This window comes from Caloenas nicobarica, chromosome 2 (assembly GCF_036013445.1).
Source record: "Caloenas nicobarica isolate bCalNic1 chromosome 2, bCalNic1.hap1, whole genome shotgun sequence".
In the NCBI taxonomy this organism is placed as follows: domain Eukaryota; kingdom Metazoa; phylum Chordata; class Aves; order Columbiformes; family Columbidae; genus Caloenas; species Caloenas nicobarica.
In genome coordinates, this window is record NC_088246.1 from 70913561 (window position 1) to 70929836 (window position 16276).

General features: G+C 40.1%; 1 protein-coding gene across 2 annotated transcripts; it reads left to right on the forward strand.

Moving 5' to 3' along the window:
- Window positions 1-489: 489 nt before the first annotated feature.
- On the forward strand, window positions 490-16126 carry MYLIP (myosin regulatory light chain interacting protein). 2 transcript variants are annotated; one of them, XM_065629558.1, is made up of 7 exons: window positions 490-757; window positions 1885-2075; window positions 10513-10698; window positions 11478-11675; window positions 12008-12172; window positions 13975-14395; window positions 14756-16125. In XM_065629558.1, exons 1-7 carry the CDS (start codon window positions 671-673, stop codon window positions 14843-14845), a joined length of 1338 nt encoding a protein of 445 aa, XP_065485630.1. In that variant the 5' UTR covers window positions 490-670; the 3' UTR covers window positions 14846-16125. The 2 variants fall into 2 exon arrangements, with proteins under 2 accessions (XP_065485630.1, XP_065485631.1); XM_065629559.1 differs by lacking the exon at window positions 490-757 and adding an exon at window positions 1229-1696 and having other exon boundaries at window positions 14756-16126.
- The last annotated feature ends 150 nt before the right edge of the window (window positions 16127-16276 follow it).

Sequence of the window (16276 nt, forward strand, 5' to 3'; positions counted from 1 at the left end):
ATTTAGAAGAACTTGTTCTGCTGCAATTTAGCCAGACATAATTCCAAGGCAAGCAGTACTGGGCTATTGCAGGCGACGGCGGATGAAGGTAATTTGGAGGTGCCGGGTGCTGAAGAGGAAGAAAGCCCCGAGGGCGGGCTCCTTCGGGCAGCCAAGCCACGGCGGGCGGGGCTTTTCCGCGCAGGGCAGGGCCCGGGACAGGGGCTTTCCGCACCGGGCAGGGGTGACAGCCCCCGGGGTTGGGGGGGAGTCCCGCCGGCCGCCCGCGGCCCAGCGCCCCGCCAGGGGGCGCCAGAGAGCGACCACAACAAACGCCCTCCCGGCCGCCGCCGTTTCCCAGGGATGGCGGCGCTGATTGGTGGCGGCGGCGGCCCGCAGCGGTGAGCGGCGCCTCGTGATTGGTCCGCAGGTGCCGCTCGGAGAGGGGAGGGGGAGACGGAGGGTATATGTAGACGGAGCGGAGCCAGCGGAGCGCAAGCACTGGGGGAGTGGTGGGGCTTGGCTGGTCGTTGTAAGCGGCCGGGCGTGGGCGGCGGGCAGCGAGGTCTGCGTACCTTCCCTCAGCCCGTACCGGCAGCTGTGATTCCCCGCGGACAGCGGCAGCAACAGCAGCTCCGGGTGTCCGCCGTGGCGGCAGCAGCAGCAGCGGCGGCGCTGGCTGGCTCCAGCCATGCTGTGCTATGTGACCAGGCCGGACGCGGTGGTGATGGAGGTGGAGGTCGAGGCGAAAGCCAACGGCGAGGACTGCCTCAACCAGGTGAGGTGCCGCGCTGCGCTCTCCCCCCCGCTGCCCCGCCGCCTTCCAGGGACGCGAGGGCTCGGCGGCTGGGGGGTGCAGCGGTGACCGTTGGGCAGCGCAGACCGTTGGTGCCTGACAGACGCGCACGAGAGCCGGCGGGCGCGCGTCACCCGTTCCCTGTCCCCCCACACACCGCGCCTGGCGGGGGGTCGGAAGAGCGCGGCGGCGCCCCTGGCGCGCGCCCCGGCCGTTGAGGGCGGCGGTGGCGCGGGGCAGGGCCGGGCGGCGGCGCAACCCTGCGCAGGGGCGGCCGCGGCCGTGGGGGCGGGGAGCCGGCGGGAGCCGCCGCAGTCTCCCCGCTTCTGTGGTGTGGTTTTGGTGTTGGTGGGGTTTTTTTTTTTCTGTCTGGTTGTTTTGGTTTTTTTTTTTTTCCTCCATGTTGGATGCAGAAGTTGCTGCACGCCCCGCCTCGGGGTTCTCCGGCCCTTCTCCCTTCTCCTTTACAGTTTGCGTGGGAAGGGCAGGCCTCAGCCTCACGCTGCAGTCTGTTCGAGCTGTCTCTGGGGTGGGGGGGAGGCACGAGTGGGACCCACCTGGCCCGGGCGGTGCCGAGCTGGTCCCCGTGGCCTGCTGGGGCTGTGCTGGCTGGAGCTGTTGTCCAGGTGCTTTCGCCCTTCTGTCGCCTCGATGTGGCTGCGGCGGCTGCTATAGGAATGCTGGAGAGAGCCAAACGCAGCAGCCCAGTCTGTTGGTGGCATCTAAATAAAACTTCTGAGTTGTATATCTTTTTTTGTCCTTCTTTCCTAGAAAGCGCTATGGCTGCGATGTTAAATAGATACAGTCCTCTTTTGGAAATCCCCACTAAGTGCCTCTTCTGGGGATGAGGAAGGGGCTAGAATTTGACCATGGAAGTCCATGTTGCTTTTGACTAGTGGAGAAATTCCCAGTTTATTCTTGGTATTTGTTTACGTGTTGTTTTATATACAACTTAAAATCCAAGTAATTAAGTAATCTTTTGTATAAAGATGTTTACGGCAGGATTTATTTTGTGTGTTTTTAAGTGAGCAGTCTGAAACAATACTTGATTCAGGTGATATTTTTGTTGTTATATTGTGGGCTTGTTATAAAGAATGTCTTTCTTTCAGGTTTGCAGAAGGTTGGGAATTATAGAAGTTGATTATTTTGGACTGCAGTTCACTGGCAGCAAAGGGGAGAATCTGTGGCTGAATTTGAGGAACAGAATCTCCCAGCAGATGGATGGTTTAGCCCCTTACAGATTGAAATTAAGAGTCAAGTTTTTTGTAGAGCCACATCTTATCTTACAGGAACAGACAAGGTAAGGTAAAGATGGTTGTGAGTAAATCTAATTTATTACTTTGTTTTCAATTTCTGTAACTTATGAAAGTGATTCCACGCTGACCTTATTTCTTCCATCTTCTTGTACTCTTAGTTTGACTTTTCTTTGTAGTTTTAAAATCTTAGTGTTATTTAAATGTATTATTTGGGTTTTGGAAAAAAATATAAAAGACTGGTAATATTTTAAGTATTGTGTAGCTAAACTCTAATGAGTGAAGGTAATTCCATGAGCACTTATTGCTGGAAGTAGAAGAAACTAAGCTACCAGTAGGAAATTATGTATATGGTATTTGCATGTCCGATAGTAACCCCTGTTCAGTGATGTTACTCTAGGTCGTTCTGAACTGCTGGTACAGAAAGGCAGGAAACAATTGCTCCCACAGTGCAAAAAATTCGCGGAGTTCCATTTTGTCTGGTATTGTGTTACAGTAACTTTCAGATAGGTACAGGCCCTTTGAGGCTACAAAAGAAACAGCTGTTCTGTTGCTTCTGTGGCCAGTACTCTTAACTAAATTGTTATACTGTTATCCAGTCGTAAGAATTAGTCTTCTAAGATTAGTAGGGAACACTTGCTTTTACTCCTTGAGTTGGATTACTACATCAATAGACATAATCTTTAAAGAAAGCTGAGCCACAGATATATTCAGTTCTGACCTTTCAACTAGTTTTTCCTGTTACATTTAGATAATACAGTTAATACAAACAGGACAAATTGAAAACAAGTGTCTATATGATAATCCCAAAACACGTTTTCACTACTCAACTTCATACTTTCAGAATTAAGGCCATGCATACAACAGAATATTTGTCTAAATAACTTGGTCAGAGGCTGACAGCATGATTTGCTGTTTATTTCGTAGGAAAAAGGTTTTGAGTTAAGAGTATGCATGTATTTTATTTTTTGAACTGATGTGCAGGGGAGTGACTTCTGGTAAGCAGTGGTTTCAGCTCATCAATCTGGTTAAGGTTTTCAGAATGCAATGGAGTTACACCATAGTTGTCCTATATATTAGGTTTAGTTAGGCAAATACATCCTAACTAATTCCAGTATTGATGTACCTTATTTTGGAAAAATCTACTATCCATGGCATATTTTTACTCTTCTGGAATATTATCTTTAAAGAAACTTGTGCCCTTGTTTAAATATCCTCAATGAGAATAAGTATAAAACCAAAGAACAAAGGATTTTTATGTAGAACAAAAGGAGCAACACAATTTCATACCTGATGAGGCAGAAGAGATTACTCTGAGCATGTTGGATGTGTGTAGACACAGACAAACCGGGGTGAATCTGAGGAAATCCGAAGCTGAATACAATTGGCATTTTTCTGCTACCCTTGATGAATGTTTGTTCAACTTCACAAGGTTTTTGTAGACACCTGTGTTCCTGCCTCCAACACTGTCAATGCAAGACTTGGCAGGTCTTGCAAATTAATGGAGAGCTTGAACTGGTGAAACATACCCCAGGGGCCTAAAAGACAGGTTTTGTAGCTAGAATATAACAGAGCTTGTCTACATCAAAGTAGCAAATACTTCTCCACTATAAAGATGACTTGAAAAGGCTGTAGGTGGGATAAGCTTTCTTTTATGTAGAAATTAAGACTGCTCTAAAGCTAATACTTTTGACAAACTATTTTAAAATTAATTGAGGCTCAGTCATAAGAATATTAACATTCTGCTCTGGAAATATTTACTTGTAATTTTGGAGAGCAACGGGCATTGACACTAGTATTTAATGTCACTGTGTCCCACAAATGTGAATACTTCGAAGGCTTCAGTTAAACTGTTCAGTCTGCATCCCGAGTATTTTCAGTATTCTTGCTAAAAGACAAGTTGTGAAATAGTTTGCAGTAACTGCCTTTTAGTTGTGCGTGCCCAGTAGTCTACATATAGCAGACCTAGAATTCCATAGCGCCTGTTGTTGATTTATATCTCTGTAGTGCTGACACTGTTTCAGTAGATAATTTTTTTCTAGTTGTCTCCTTGAGGGATTTGCATATGCACATAAATGTGCCTTTGTATTTAGTTTGCATGTAAGTGTGTGTGGTATCAAGGATAAGACACAAAAACTTGTTAAACCTGTCACAGAACTTTAAATCAGTAGGTGTATCATAGAATAGAACTGCAAAGATTAGCTGTACAGTTACAGCTGATGCTTTGTTTCTTCCCTTTACTTGCAAAGTCAGTGTGCTGGTCAACAAAGAAATAGTGACAGATATCCTTGGTTTCCTTTAGCAGTTATGGCCGCAGCTGATGTATAGGGTGGTCTGGCAGAGTCTCCTAGTCTTTTACTTTGCTGCCTCTGGTGCTATTTTTAGATATAGATTAGATGCATGTTGAGACTGCTTTTGAAATCTGGGAAGCTGCAAGTAATTCTGAATTTTGTTGGTATGCTTCACTGTGATTATAATAGCAAGTGTTGTGACCGAGTTGTTACCATTTTTTTCTATATACTTGGGAAGCTTTGTCAACCCTTGTTGTATGATCATTGCACTTAAAGGTGTATGTTTGTAGCAATTTAATGTTAAGGTTTCTACATGCTGTGTGAAAAGCTGATCTGGGAACTGAACATCAACCTCTGCTTCTGTTACCTTTAATCACTGTGCAATCCAGTGCAAGACTGCAACCTCATGCATTTTTTTAATCTTACGGAACGGAGCAGTCTTGCTATTGAATGAGAAGGCAGAGCAGGGGTTACAGTTTTATCTTTGGCCACTATGACAACGAACCACCTTCACCAAGTGTTTTGAGAATGGAAGAATTGCATGGAAAAAAGAGTTAAGTGTTTTATTTCAATTGTTCTTTGGATGTCAATTTCTAATGTTTTGACTGCCTGGTACTGAATTTCACCACAGGATTTTGTAGTTTAGAATTGTTTTCAGTGGAATGAAAATGTTTCAGTGCAAGAATGCTATTCAAATTTGATCTGCTGCTGTCAACTAGAGTTCTATAAACAAGTCTGAAATGTGAACAGTGTGCTTCTCGTTTAGAAGAGTTTGAATAACTGTACAATTTTTTGAATGGAAAATAGCATTGGCTTGGAAAGGACTGCTATCTTTTTTGCTTGAAGATAAATGTGCTGCTGGTCCAAGATCTAGATCATAAGCTCTGCCTCGTGTCATGTTTGTTTTCACTGTTTTCTGTATTTATTGATAGGTAATGCAACAGTTAGTAAAAAAAAAAAGTAAAAGTCAGGTTTTTGTCGGAATGATTTATGGATGGGGTTTGTATCGAATTCTATGAAGCACTGGATTACAGTGAGGAGCTGGGACTTGGAGAACCGATGATACTTCACTGATGGGGATTTCCGGGAGACGTTTTAGCGGGTGGAGAGCCGGGGCTTGCAGCGCTGCCGAGGGGCCGGGAGGAGCCGCGCTGCTGGCGCTCGGCCCACGGGCTGCAGCCGGGGCTACGCGCCGCCCCGCCGGGGTAACTCCAGGTCACTGGCTGCGAGTAACCTCTGCTGGCAGCTCCTCGGCGGGCCGGGCGAATCGGCGGCCGAGGCGCTGGGACTTGGCCCGGGCAGCCCCAGGAGCTCAACTCCTGATTGGCCTGCACCTATGTCTCGGGGCGGAACTTTCTTCTGCGCTGGCTAAAAGCTTGCTTTGTGAAACATGTAGAAGTGAAGTGTTGGAACTTGTAACCACCTTAACAAGGAGAGTGTTTGCCGAACCGCACGGGAGGCAAATTGTGCCAAACGGTCATCCAAGAGAACAATGGGTTTAAGTCTGGCACTATAAAATCAATTTGCAGTGATCACACAGAAGTACAAATAACTTTAAAGTGAATCACTTCTTGAGCAATGTAAAATTGACCCAGATGTACATCAAAACAGGAAAAGTTATTTGTCTTGCATAACTCGACTGAAAATTGAATACTCATATGTAAGCCATGACAATTTAAAATAACACGCCAGATTCTAACAAGTTTCACAATCTCATGAAGCATTTGAAAGAGTTATGTTTTGCCAGCCTTGAGATAGGTAATTATTGTTTTGGAAGCTGTTTGAAAGTTGTGTGTGATTTTTCTCCCCCCCATCCCAGTGTTTGAATTATATTTACAAAGTACATTGGTTTTGTAGTGTTATCCTGTTGTATTGACGAATTAGCGAAAACTAAAAACTGTCTTGTAAAATATTTTGAGCAGTTAAATACATGTAGTAGGTAGAAAAAAAAATCTGATTATCCTATAGCATTTGCTAGCCAGTGCAGCAGTGGTGGTGGTTTTCAACATGCAATAAAAGTCTGTTGTAATAAACACCAGGGTGAGTTTAATGGATCTGTTTGTCTAAATCAGTTGAATTGCAGTTGGTAACCTTTCACCCACTCTGCTGAGATCAATAAGAACAAAGATACCGAGGAACATAATTGTAACTGTGCCTGGCTTTCCTTTTTCATAGGGAGTGGCATTATATCAGCTTTTAGAAACAGAACTCTATTGCTTAGAGGTCTTCATCAATATATTTTTAGGGAGAACAATGCCTCTTAATTTTGATTCCTTTAGACTACAGAGAGTTGTCGATTTACTTCACAGTAGGAAAGAGCCTTGCTCGGTGGAAAGGAGTGTCATACCCCAAAGAGAACAGTCCCCTCGGGATATGTGCTAAGATCCTTGCCAGTAGTCTGGCAAGAGAATGGATTGTTTTGGCTAGATTTCTAGTTTAGGAATCACTAGTCATATACAGATACTTATATTGGTAAAGGATTGGGGTTTGTCACTTTTTCCACTGGCTAAGCTAACTTTAGAGCTTAAAATTCTTAATATAGTCTTTAGATTTCTATTTGCCTTGTTTTCCTTTCCTTGATTAAACTAGTAGAAACAAAGTTTTCAGTGCAGAACTTGGAATCCTAATGCACATAATCATCTTCAATGAGTTAAGAAATTGAGAAATTAATCTTGTACTATACATAATATATATAATGTTGTTATGTATAATCTCGTATTATTTATACTCCACACATTTCATAGCACTTATTTTGTGGGGCTGTTATTGCCAATTCAGTTGGATGAACACTAACTAGGTGATCTGCCTCCTGAAGGAATTTCATTGTAGTGAAATACTGATATCCATTTCTGGTAGTGGTGTTCAGTATAGTCAGCCTGCATAAATCAGTTCAGAGGGCAGCAAAAAGAGATCGATGCAACTTTACTTTGGTAACTATATTTTTTTGTAAAATGGGCTATCAGCTGAAATGTACTTAAAACCTTCTTTCTACAGCATTTGTATGAAATTATTTATGTGCAGCTAAAATACATTAATCACACTGTACATTTTATTTTACTGAGTGTTTTAATATGCCCACAGAGCTTAAATTATATGAAAAGCACTGTGGCAAAAATAAGAATTAAAAATTAATATAAAATCACCAGTGTAGCTAGTGCTTGAGGAAAGCATGTGATCCTGTTCTAATTCTAAAACTGCTTTTCTTTTGGAAAAGAAGAAATTCTGCCTGACCAGTGGCTAGTGAAGTATAGCTACGGTAAACTTGATGCTTTGTATTTTGTCAGTATTTTAATGTAGTTTTGAACTACCAAACTCAAAGGAAATGTTCTGTAACCGAAAATACAGGAATATCTGGCTAGCATGAGGTCCAGGGGGGAAACTTAATGCTGGTTTAGGTTATATAGACTGTCTTTTGTACTAATGCTGTTATGTGTAGAACTCAGGCTGCAAGCACAATGGCAAGTTATGTTGTTCCTTAAAGCTGCTGCTAGTTGTTCAATGTCCTAACGTGTCTAGCAGATGTTAAGGTGACTAGGAGCCCCAACAATTGGTTGGTAAAGTTGAGAGTTGTGAAGACTTGCTTTCTGTGAAGATTTAAAGATTAAACGAAATTTTGGCAAGAGCAGTAAAAAGCTGATGAATGTGCTAAGAGAATCTTGGGGCAGGGGGTGGGAAACATACCTTTGTGTGACTTGAGTTACTTTTCAAATTTGTAACAGGTAATATTACTGTATTGTATATAACTGAAGTGGTAGATGATGCAGAAACAGAAGCAATTAGTTTCTTATATAGTGGTCAAACTAAGTCTACCAGCCATGTTGGAAATGCAACCTTTAGAGGACTTCAATTATAAACAGTTCAATTTTCAAAGTGGATAATTGTTTTAAAATGTGCTAGGTAAAAAAAATCCCTTAAGCATAAAATACTAACACTGAAATAATTTCTCAAAAAACTGAGTACCCTTTTACTGCACAACCTAAGTACCTTTAGAGGTGGGAAAAGTTTTAATGATACTTTTCATTATATAGAGATATTCCTAGAGAGGAGACAGTGGATTGACAGCTATTAAGTGATTGGACACCATCTAATTTACAAAAACTTAGATAAATGCTTTCTAGTAACTAATAGAAACTAATGTGACCAGGTTTTCAACATTCTGTTGGGTCCTTTAGACTTTGCAGATTAGATAAGGAACTGCCACAAGGCTCCTAATGCTTTTGTTTTGCTTGACTGTGTTCAACAATTAAAAAAGCCTTTTGAACATTAAACAGGCAAAATAACATGCATTTAAGTTTTATGTAAAAAAAAATCTTTTATGATCAGATTCTGGCTGGTGTCATGTTTTGAACCTTGAAAAGGGATGATTTTGCAATGGATATTAATATAGCTTTGGAGAAATGCAACCTTAGGCTGGATAGGCAAATTGGAATCTGCACTAATCAGAATCACTTTTTCAGATGTATAAAATGTTTGCAACCCTCACTGTATTTCAATTTCTAGATGCTTTTTCTTCCTCAAACACACTGACAGACTCAAAATAGAAAAAACACAACAGTATGAAGTCATTCACTGTTGTTCAAAAACTAAATTGACTAGCAGGCCCTATGTTAACTGGTTTCTGACCTATTATGGAAGGTTAGGCAATGGGCTGGGGCCAGCAATAGGTTTTTTAGGTGCAGACCGATGACCTTGTGAAATGGACTGTTAAATACAAGTGATTCTGTCTGTTTTCTCTGACTCAACAGAATAGTTTACCATAGTGTAAGCCAGGACATGAACTTGCATAGTTTTAGTTACTTTGCAGTTATTGTCCCTTACATATGCCCTACTTTGGTCCACTTTATCAGAAAAATGCAAAGTAGCTTAGTCCTTGTAAGATGTTTTATTTTGTGATAGGAGCCAGTTACAGGAAGTTACTGCATGTTAGGTGATGTGATGCTATTTCACATTGTACCTTAAACTTTTTTGTCTACCTATGCTGTTACTGGCTTTTTAGTAATGGAGTGTGACAAACCACGCCTCTACTGTAGTTGTTTTTGTAATGCATCTGTATTTGCAGGAGCAATCTTTTCTTTCGGATTTGCTCTTGAAGTCAATAAGATCTTTGCAGCAAGGGGAGAAGACAGACTTTTCCCTGTGTAGTCAGTGCTGTAGTGTGTATAAAATAAACTGAAGATGCAGCATTTAGGTATGGGTAGCTGTAAACACGTCTCAGCTAATGAGAAGAAAATTGTCAGATATTTCTTTGAAATACTGCATGTGTAATTAGCACGTACTTATAATGACTAGAAAACCTGTTCTGGTATTAATAGAAGATCAGAAGTGCATGAAAAGCCATTTATTTTATGAAATGTTGATCGGAATTAGGGAGAGACCTACTGTTTGAATTTATATATTGTCTTCCTTGAGGGGAGGTAAAGAAGAATTTGTAGAAGATTGACTATAGGGGAAATTAGCATGGTGCTGGAGGTAGAAGTTTTGATTTGTCTCATTAATTGGCCTATTAGATAATTAAGAACAGCTTTGAATTTTCCAGCTAGTTGTCAAACCTGCCTTGATCCCAGGTATAAGGGTTGGTCTGACAAATATGCTCATGCAGTAGATGCTGTTGTATTTCATTCCACAGTGCCTTTTCAGATGTTTCAAGTTATTCTGTTAATTGTGTCACTGGCAAAAGCACTGTCTTCTCTTTGACTGTGGTAGCAGAGGCATTTCAACTGTGTGGAGAACATATGGCTTCTCCTGTTGCATGGTAGACATGTGTATGCTGTTCTGGGCTGCTCTTCCCGAATTCGCTTTTGTGAAATGCAGAATAATTTGTAAATGGCAACCAAAGACATTTAAACGTAGAAAACTAGTCCAAATATATTTCATTTATATTTTACTCACTAAATTGAAATTACTTAGTGGCCTTAAATGTTAAAGCAGTTCTTAAGAGCATGATATTAAAACATTCATTTATTTAATAGTGCTTTTAGATACCATATTTAGTTGTAACCTCATCTTTAAGTGTGAGTAATAAAATGGAGGCCCTTTTCTTTCCCTTCTGCCAGGCTTTCCCTACTTGGTACCTTCATTGCAAATTCTTGATTACTGAAATAAGGGTTACCAAACAGATGTTATTTGATACATATCTTGATTACAAAGACTTTTTAATGTGTTGTGTAAGCAAGCATTTCTGATTGCATTGCAGGCATATGTTTTTCTTGCATATAAAAGAAGATCTTCTTGCTGGTAATCTTCAGTGTTCTTCAGAGCATGCAATTGAACTTAGTGCATTGCTGGCACAGATGAAGTTTGGAGATTATAACCAGAACACTGCCAAGTACAACTATGAAGAGTTGTGTGCAAAAGAGCTCACCACTACCATTTTGGAGAGGTAAAAAGAGCACAATGATATAACCTCTTTTTTGGAGACTGAAAGCATAAGATTTTATTATGCCCTTAATTGCTGATGCTATAGAGTATCTTGTGTTGTTTTAAAAAAAAATGTAGATAGCTTTGGACATCAAAATACAACCTGAATGTTTTGACTGATGTTCTGATTTCATTTTTTTTTAAGCTCAAGGATGACTCTTTTTTTGTTTGAAAAGCAAAAGCTGTTGAACTCTAGTTGAACTCTAGTACTTGGGGAAATACAGGTATCTGAATACTTGGAGCAGGGTAATCAAATTGCAAGTATGTCTTAGACCTACACTTGTGAAAAAAAGTAACAAGAATTTATCTGGCTTAGTGTCCTTAGTCTGAGAAGTAAAGATGATTCCCAAAATGCCTTCATGGCTTAGTTCCTGAATGTCAAGAAAGTTTAAGTGTGTGTTTGTAGTGGGTGTTTTTTAAATTTGGTTTAGTTATGAACTTAGTGGGTGTTCAGGTAAATATGATGGGGGAGGGAGGGTTAGCTGGAAAGCCTTGGTTACATGTAGCTTTTAAATCTCTAAGCAAATGCAGAATATTGTCTCCTGAACATTCTTGGGATGTTTAGGTAGTTCTCAATGCTTTCCAGTTCATGATTACTGGGAATCTATAGCCAGATAAAGCAGGTCAGCAGCAGTTAATAATCTGTTTAACTAGGTCATCTAAAAACCTATGTTAAAACAAGCTGCTGAAAATAATGGCACATACTTGAGTTATTTCACCTATCAATCTTTTTATCAACAGCATTATTGCAAAGCACAAGGAGCTAGAAGGTTTAAGTCAAGCTTCTGCTGAATACCAGGTTCTACAGATTGTTACAACACTAGAGAACTATGGGGTAGAGTGGCACTCAGTAAGAGATAGTGAAGGGCAAAAACTCCTTATTGGTGTTGGCCCTGAAGGCATATCCATCTGCAAAGATGACTTCAGTCCTATCAACAGGTATGTGTTTTGTGGAACCATTTCCATCTTCAATTTTTTAGAAATACCGAGCATGCCTCTAGTTTTTACATAAATGTACAAGCCTGCTCTATGAATTAGTAAAAGGAGCTATTGGAATGTAGAGTCTAAGGGCATTACCTGCTTACAATCAAGATGACAACTGTCCTTAATGCTCTTGATTTTGAAATGTAATTTTGAGGCCGCATCTTCAATCCAGCATTACAGACAGTTAGGTATCATTGTAACTTCTGATAAAAGCACACTGGAGCAGTTTGTGGAAAATGCCCTTATCCTTAAGAGCTAAGTAACCTTTTTTTTATATTCATTTTTAGGATTGCTTATCCTGTTGTTCAAATGGCAACTCAGTCTGGGAAGAATGTATATCTGACTGTTACCAAGGAGTCTGGTAATAGTGTAGTTCTCTTGTTTAAAATGATCAGTACAAGGGCAGCAAGTGGACTCTATAGAGCAATTACAGAGACACATGCATTTTACAGGTCAGTATTGCCACTAGAGTCAACTGTTGCTGCTCTTCACAGTATTTGAAATAAGTGCTTGAGTAACCAGCAGCCTGACTGCATGTCAGAAATTCTCTGCCAAATTTTGTTCTTCACAGCCTCTGTTTTCCTCCTAAGTCCAGAAGCTGAACAGGTTTTTGCTGCTTTCCATTTTGTGGGGTGGGAGTACAGGACAAGTAGCCAAAATTTCTCAGTCTGTGACTGAATAACAGCACTTCAGAATATTAACTTACAGTGTTCTTTGATACTTCGTAAACAATACATACCTTGTTTTGTCCCTATGTAAGAGGGAGGATGAGAGAGCAAAGGAGAAGAAAGATTGTCTTTCAAAATATGCATGCTCATATCACAGAATGGCTGGGGTTGGAAGCCACTTCTGGAGATCATCTAGTCCAACCTACCTGCTAAAGCAGGTTCACGCAGAGCAGATCCACCCACAGGAATGCCTCCAGGTGGGTTTTGAATGTCTCTGGAGAAGGGGACCCCACAATCTCTCTGGGCAGCCTGTTCCAGTGCTCTGTCACATGTACTCCTTGTTTCTCCTTTATTTGGTTCCTCCAGTTGCTAGAAATTCTCTGTATGCTGCCTTCCCATCCCATGTATTTAAATCTTCCTACAATTCCTCTGTCCTTGCTCACATGCCCAGAATTTTGTTTCATGCCAGCAGCTATCCATTGTCTTTATCCTGTGGGTTTTTGAGGTAGAAGTGCTATACTCATTTGTTGATGGTTGATTTTTAACCCCTTTTAATTGCTACCATGAGGTCCAACACTGATCAGTAGAGCTTAGTGGTGTTTTCTCTAAATTAACTACCACAAATCAGTTTCAGTTACTTTGTAGGAGAAGAATTGGACTTAAAGCAGAGGAAAGTACATACACTAGGCAAAGACCTGTACAGCTTCTCAATCTAGATAATTTTAATGCATAATAATTTTAATTTTACAGCAATTAACATCAGCTAGTTGCCTTTCTAGCTACTGCAGCTAAGCAGCAGCCAACCACTGCTTACTTTGTGAGCCTAATGTTAAGCAGTCTTCTGCTCTGTGATTATAAGCCCTAGCACTGCTGGTTTGCACTCTTCATACTTTTCTGACACAAAGCATTATATAATCTCTTAGACAGTCTTAACTTTTTGAACTTGATCTCTGCTTGTAGCTTTTGCTGTCCTTTCCAGTCTTTGATTTTAACTTAAGCAGAATTTTAGTTAGGCAATAGCATTTGACCATAAGCTTAGATTGTGGACCTTAGGGCAGCTGAAATACTCAGTAGCAAATACAAATGGCTGAATTTTCTACGCTGGTTCCCTTCAGATGATATAAAGTACTGAGTGGAAATTTGGTTAAAGATATTACTTGACTCTATGCTGAAAGCTTTTTGAGAACCTGTCTAAAGAGGTGTTATGCCAAAGACTATTAATCGGAATTCTTTAATGCGATGTTTAGAAATTACCATGTAAAGAGGTGTCGCCAAACTGAACTGTGGATTAAGCAAGTATTGGCTATTTATATTAGCATAATGCCTTAAGTCCCTTCCATAGGCTGACTCCATTTTACCAGACACTTCACATTTTTGAAGATGTAGAATAACTGTTACTTTACCATTTTACACTTTTCAAAGTAGAGTTGTCATGCAAACAACATTCAATAGTTTAAATATTATCTTGGACTGCTCTATTTGCTTTAATTTCAGTGCTGTTACTTCAACTTTGGAAACAGATTGTTGTAGGCATAGGTTTATTGGTATTAACTAACCAAGTTTGTATTTGTCCTGTTGTTTTATAGGTGTGACACTGTCACCAGTGCTGTCATGATGCAGTATAGTCGAGACTTAAAGGGCCACTTAGCATCTCTGTTCCTGAATGAAAACATTAATCTTGGTAAAAAATATGTCTTTGACATTAGAAGAACATCAAAAGAAGTTTATGATCATGCAAGGAGAGCTCTTTATAATGCTGGCATTGTGGATCTTGTTTCAAGAAGTGACCAAACACCACTGAGTTCCCCTCTTAAGTCTTCGGAAAGTAGCATGAACTGTGACAATTGTGAGGGTCTTAGCTGCCAACAAACAAAAGCTCTGCAAGAGAAGCTGCGGAAGCTAAAGGAGTCCATGCTTTGTATGGTGTGTTGTGAAGAAGAAATAAATTCGACCTTTTGTCCCTGTGGCCACACAGTATGCTGCAAGACTTGTGCTGCCCAATTACAGGTAATTGCAAAGCCATTAAGATGGCAGTTAACAAATATGTGGAAGTTTTGGTTTTTTGTATATTTAAGAGTCATGGATTAATATGCTTACATTGATATTCTAGTAAAACTAACTTTTAAAATTGTTTGTGATAAAGTAATTGCAAAGAATATTCTGTTTAGATATGTTTGAAAGATAAGCTTTAGATGTGCTAACTTGCAGTGAGGGTAAGAATTAACTGCATGTTTCTCACGATACCCTGTTTTAAATATGGAGATGATGGTAAAGTGCTCTATTTGTGTACATGGAGGGAAGTCTCCAGTATGTGTAGAGACTCTCAAATATGAAGTAAACTAATTTCCTAATGTTTTTCCTTTCCAGTCGTGTCCTGTTTGCAGATCTCGTGTAGAGCATGTCCAGCATGTGTACTTGCCAACCCACACCAGTCTTCTCAATCTGACTGTGATATGATCTACATATACACTTTTAAACCCATCATGTACTTTAAACTGCACTAATATGAAATGCAACCATTGATTGTGAAGACGGCAATCATTCTTGACACCTATCCATGATCAAAAGCAAAAATACTGCATTTTTTTAACAAATATTTTTTGGTTCAGCATGTCCAAAGTGGTTTGGGATATCTTTTGAGAGAAGCAGCATACTCAATTCATGTTACTTTAAAGGAGAATGATGCATATGTTTGTAGCATGGTGACGTTGCCAAAAAGCTAGGTAACCCTGGAGAAATGTGGTATACACATATTGATATACCCAGCAAGAGCAATGCAGCCTTTTGTTTTACACTCTCTAAATCCTTTTTAGTACAATCGCTCCATTTATTTTAATAGTAAGACTGGCTTTTACAAATATCAGTTTAGTATGGCTCATAGTTTCTGCTTTTAGTAAACTGCTTTAAAGAGGAGAGAACGTCTTTTATTAAAAGTTGGTTCTTAAACTAAAGTTACAAGCCTTCATCAAGCAGCTGTGTTTAATTCAGAATTCTATTAAATAGAGAAACAATTCTGGGAGATTAGATTTGGAAGAGTAGGACAAGCTTGTTAATCTCAAAGTGTTGAGGGTGGGTCAGGGAAGTTCCATGGAAGTACTGTTATGGGACTTCATTCTCAGCTCTCAGTGGGCACAGCACTCCCATGTTTCCCATGTCCAACTTGGCTGCTGGTCTGGGGAGCTGCAGTGAGCTGCCCTTTAAGTTGGCTTTATTTTTGGAGACTGATTTTAAACTATTAAGCATGTACTATTAATTTCTACAGTAAAGGTTGTGTATAATTTTAAATGCTTTCTTCAGTTAACATCTTTATTGGGTAGGTCATTTCCTGCTAAATGTTTCTAATCTCCACCCACCTACTTGGGCATTTTGGGCTCTGGTTTCCTAGTGTATTCTCCAGGGTACAGAGGGAACTAAAGACCATGTTTGGGTGCAATACTGGCTTAATCAAAGCTAGAAAAGTACACTGTCACTTTACTGAAATTTTCTGACTATACTTTTCATATTGCCTTAATGTAGCAGTAATATGTGTTTATGCATCTGTTTCTTTGCACAGACATTTTGTCAAAATATTAAAACTCTACTTTTTTATGACACATTAGCATATAAACCTTACTCTGAGAGGGTATTTATTTTTTCACTTTGTAAAGAAAATTTTGTTTCTTCATGAAGCAAGAGCTTTGTCCTATATCGTAGGCAACTTCTGTCTTTTTATATATTCAGATTAATAAACAACTTTAAAAATCTACCTTGTGTTATTAATAATTCATCTGAGGCATTACTGAACTGAAAATCCAGTCTGAAGTATTTTCATGTTTACAATCTTTAATGTTACATTGTTTTATGGGATAATGAAGTTTCCTTGGGTGCATGCAAATTTCAAGGGAGGCA

Coding starts and splice junctions, on each gene's coding strand:
- MYLIP (XM_065629558.1), top strand. CDS start 671: ATGCTGTGCTATGTGACCAGGCCGGACGCGGTGGTGATGGAGGTGGAG. Junction 11,676..12,007: donor GACTTCAGTCCTATCAACAG/GTATGTGTTTTG, acceptor ATTCATTTTTAG/GATTGCTTATCCTGTTGTTC. Junction 12,173..13,974: donor GAGACACATGCATTTTACAG/GTCAGTATTGCC, acceptor GTTGTTTTATAG/GTGTGACACTGTCACCAGTG.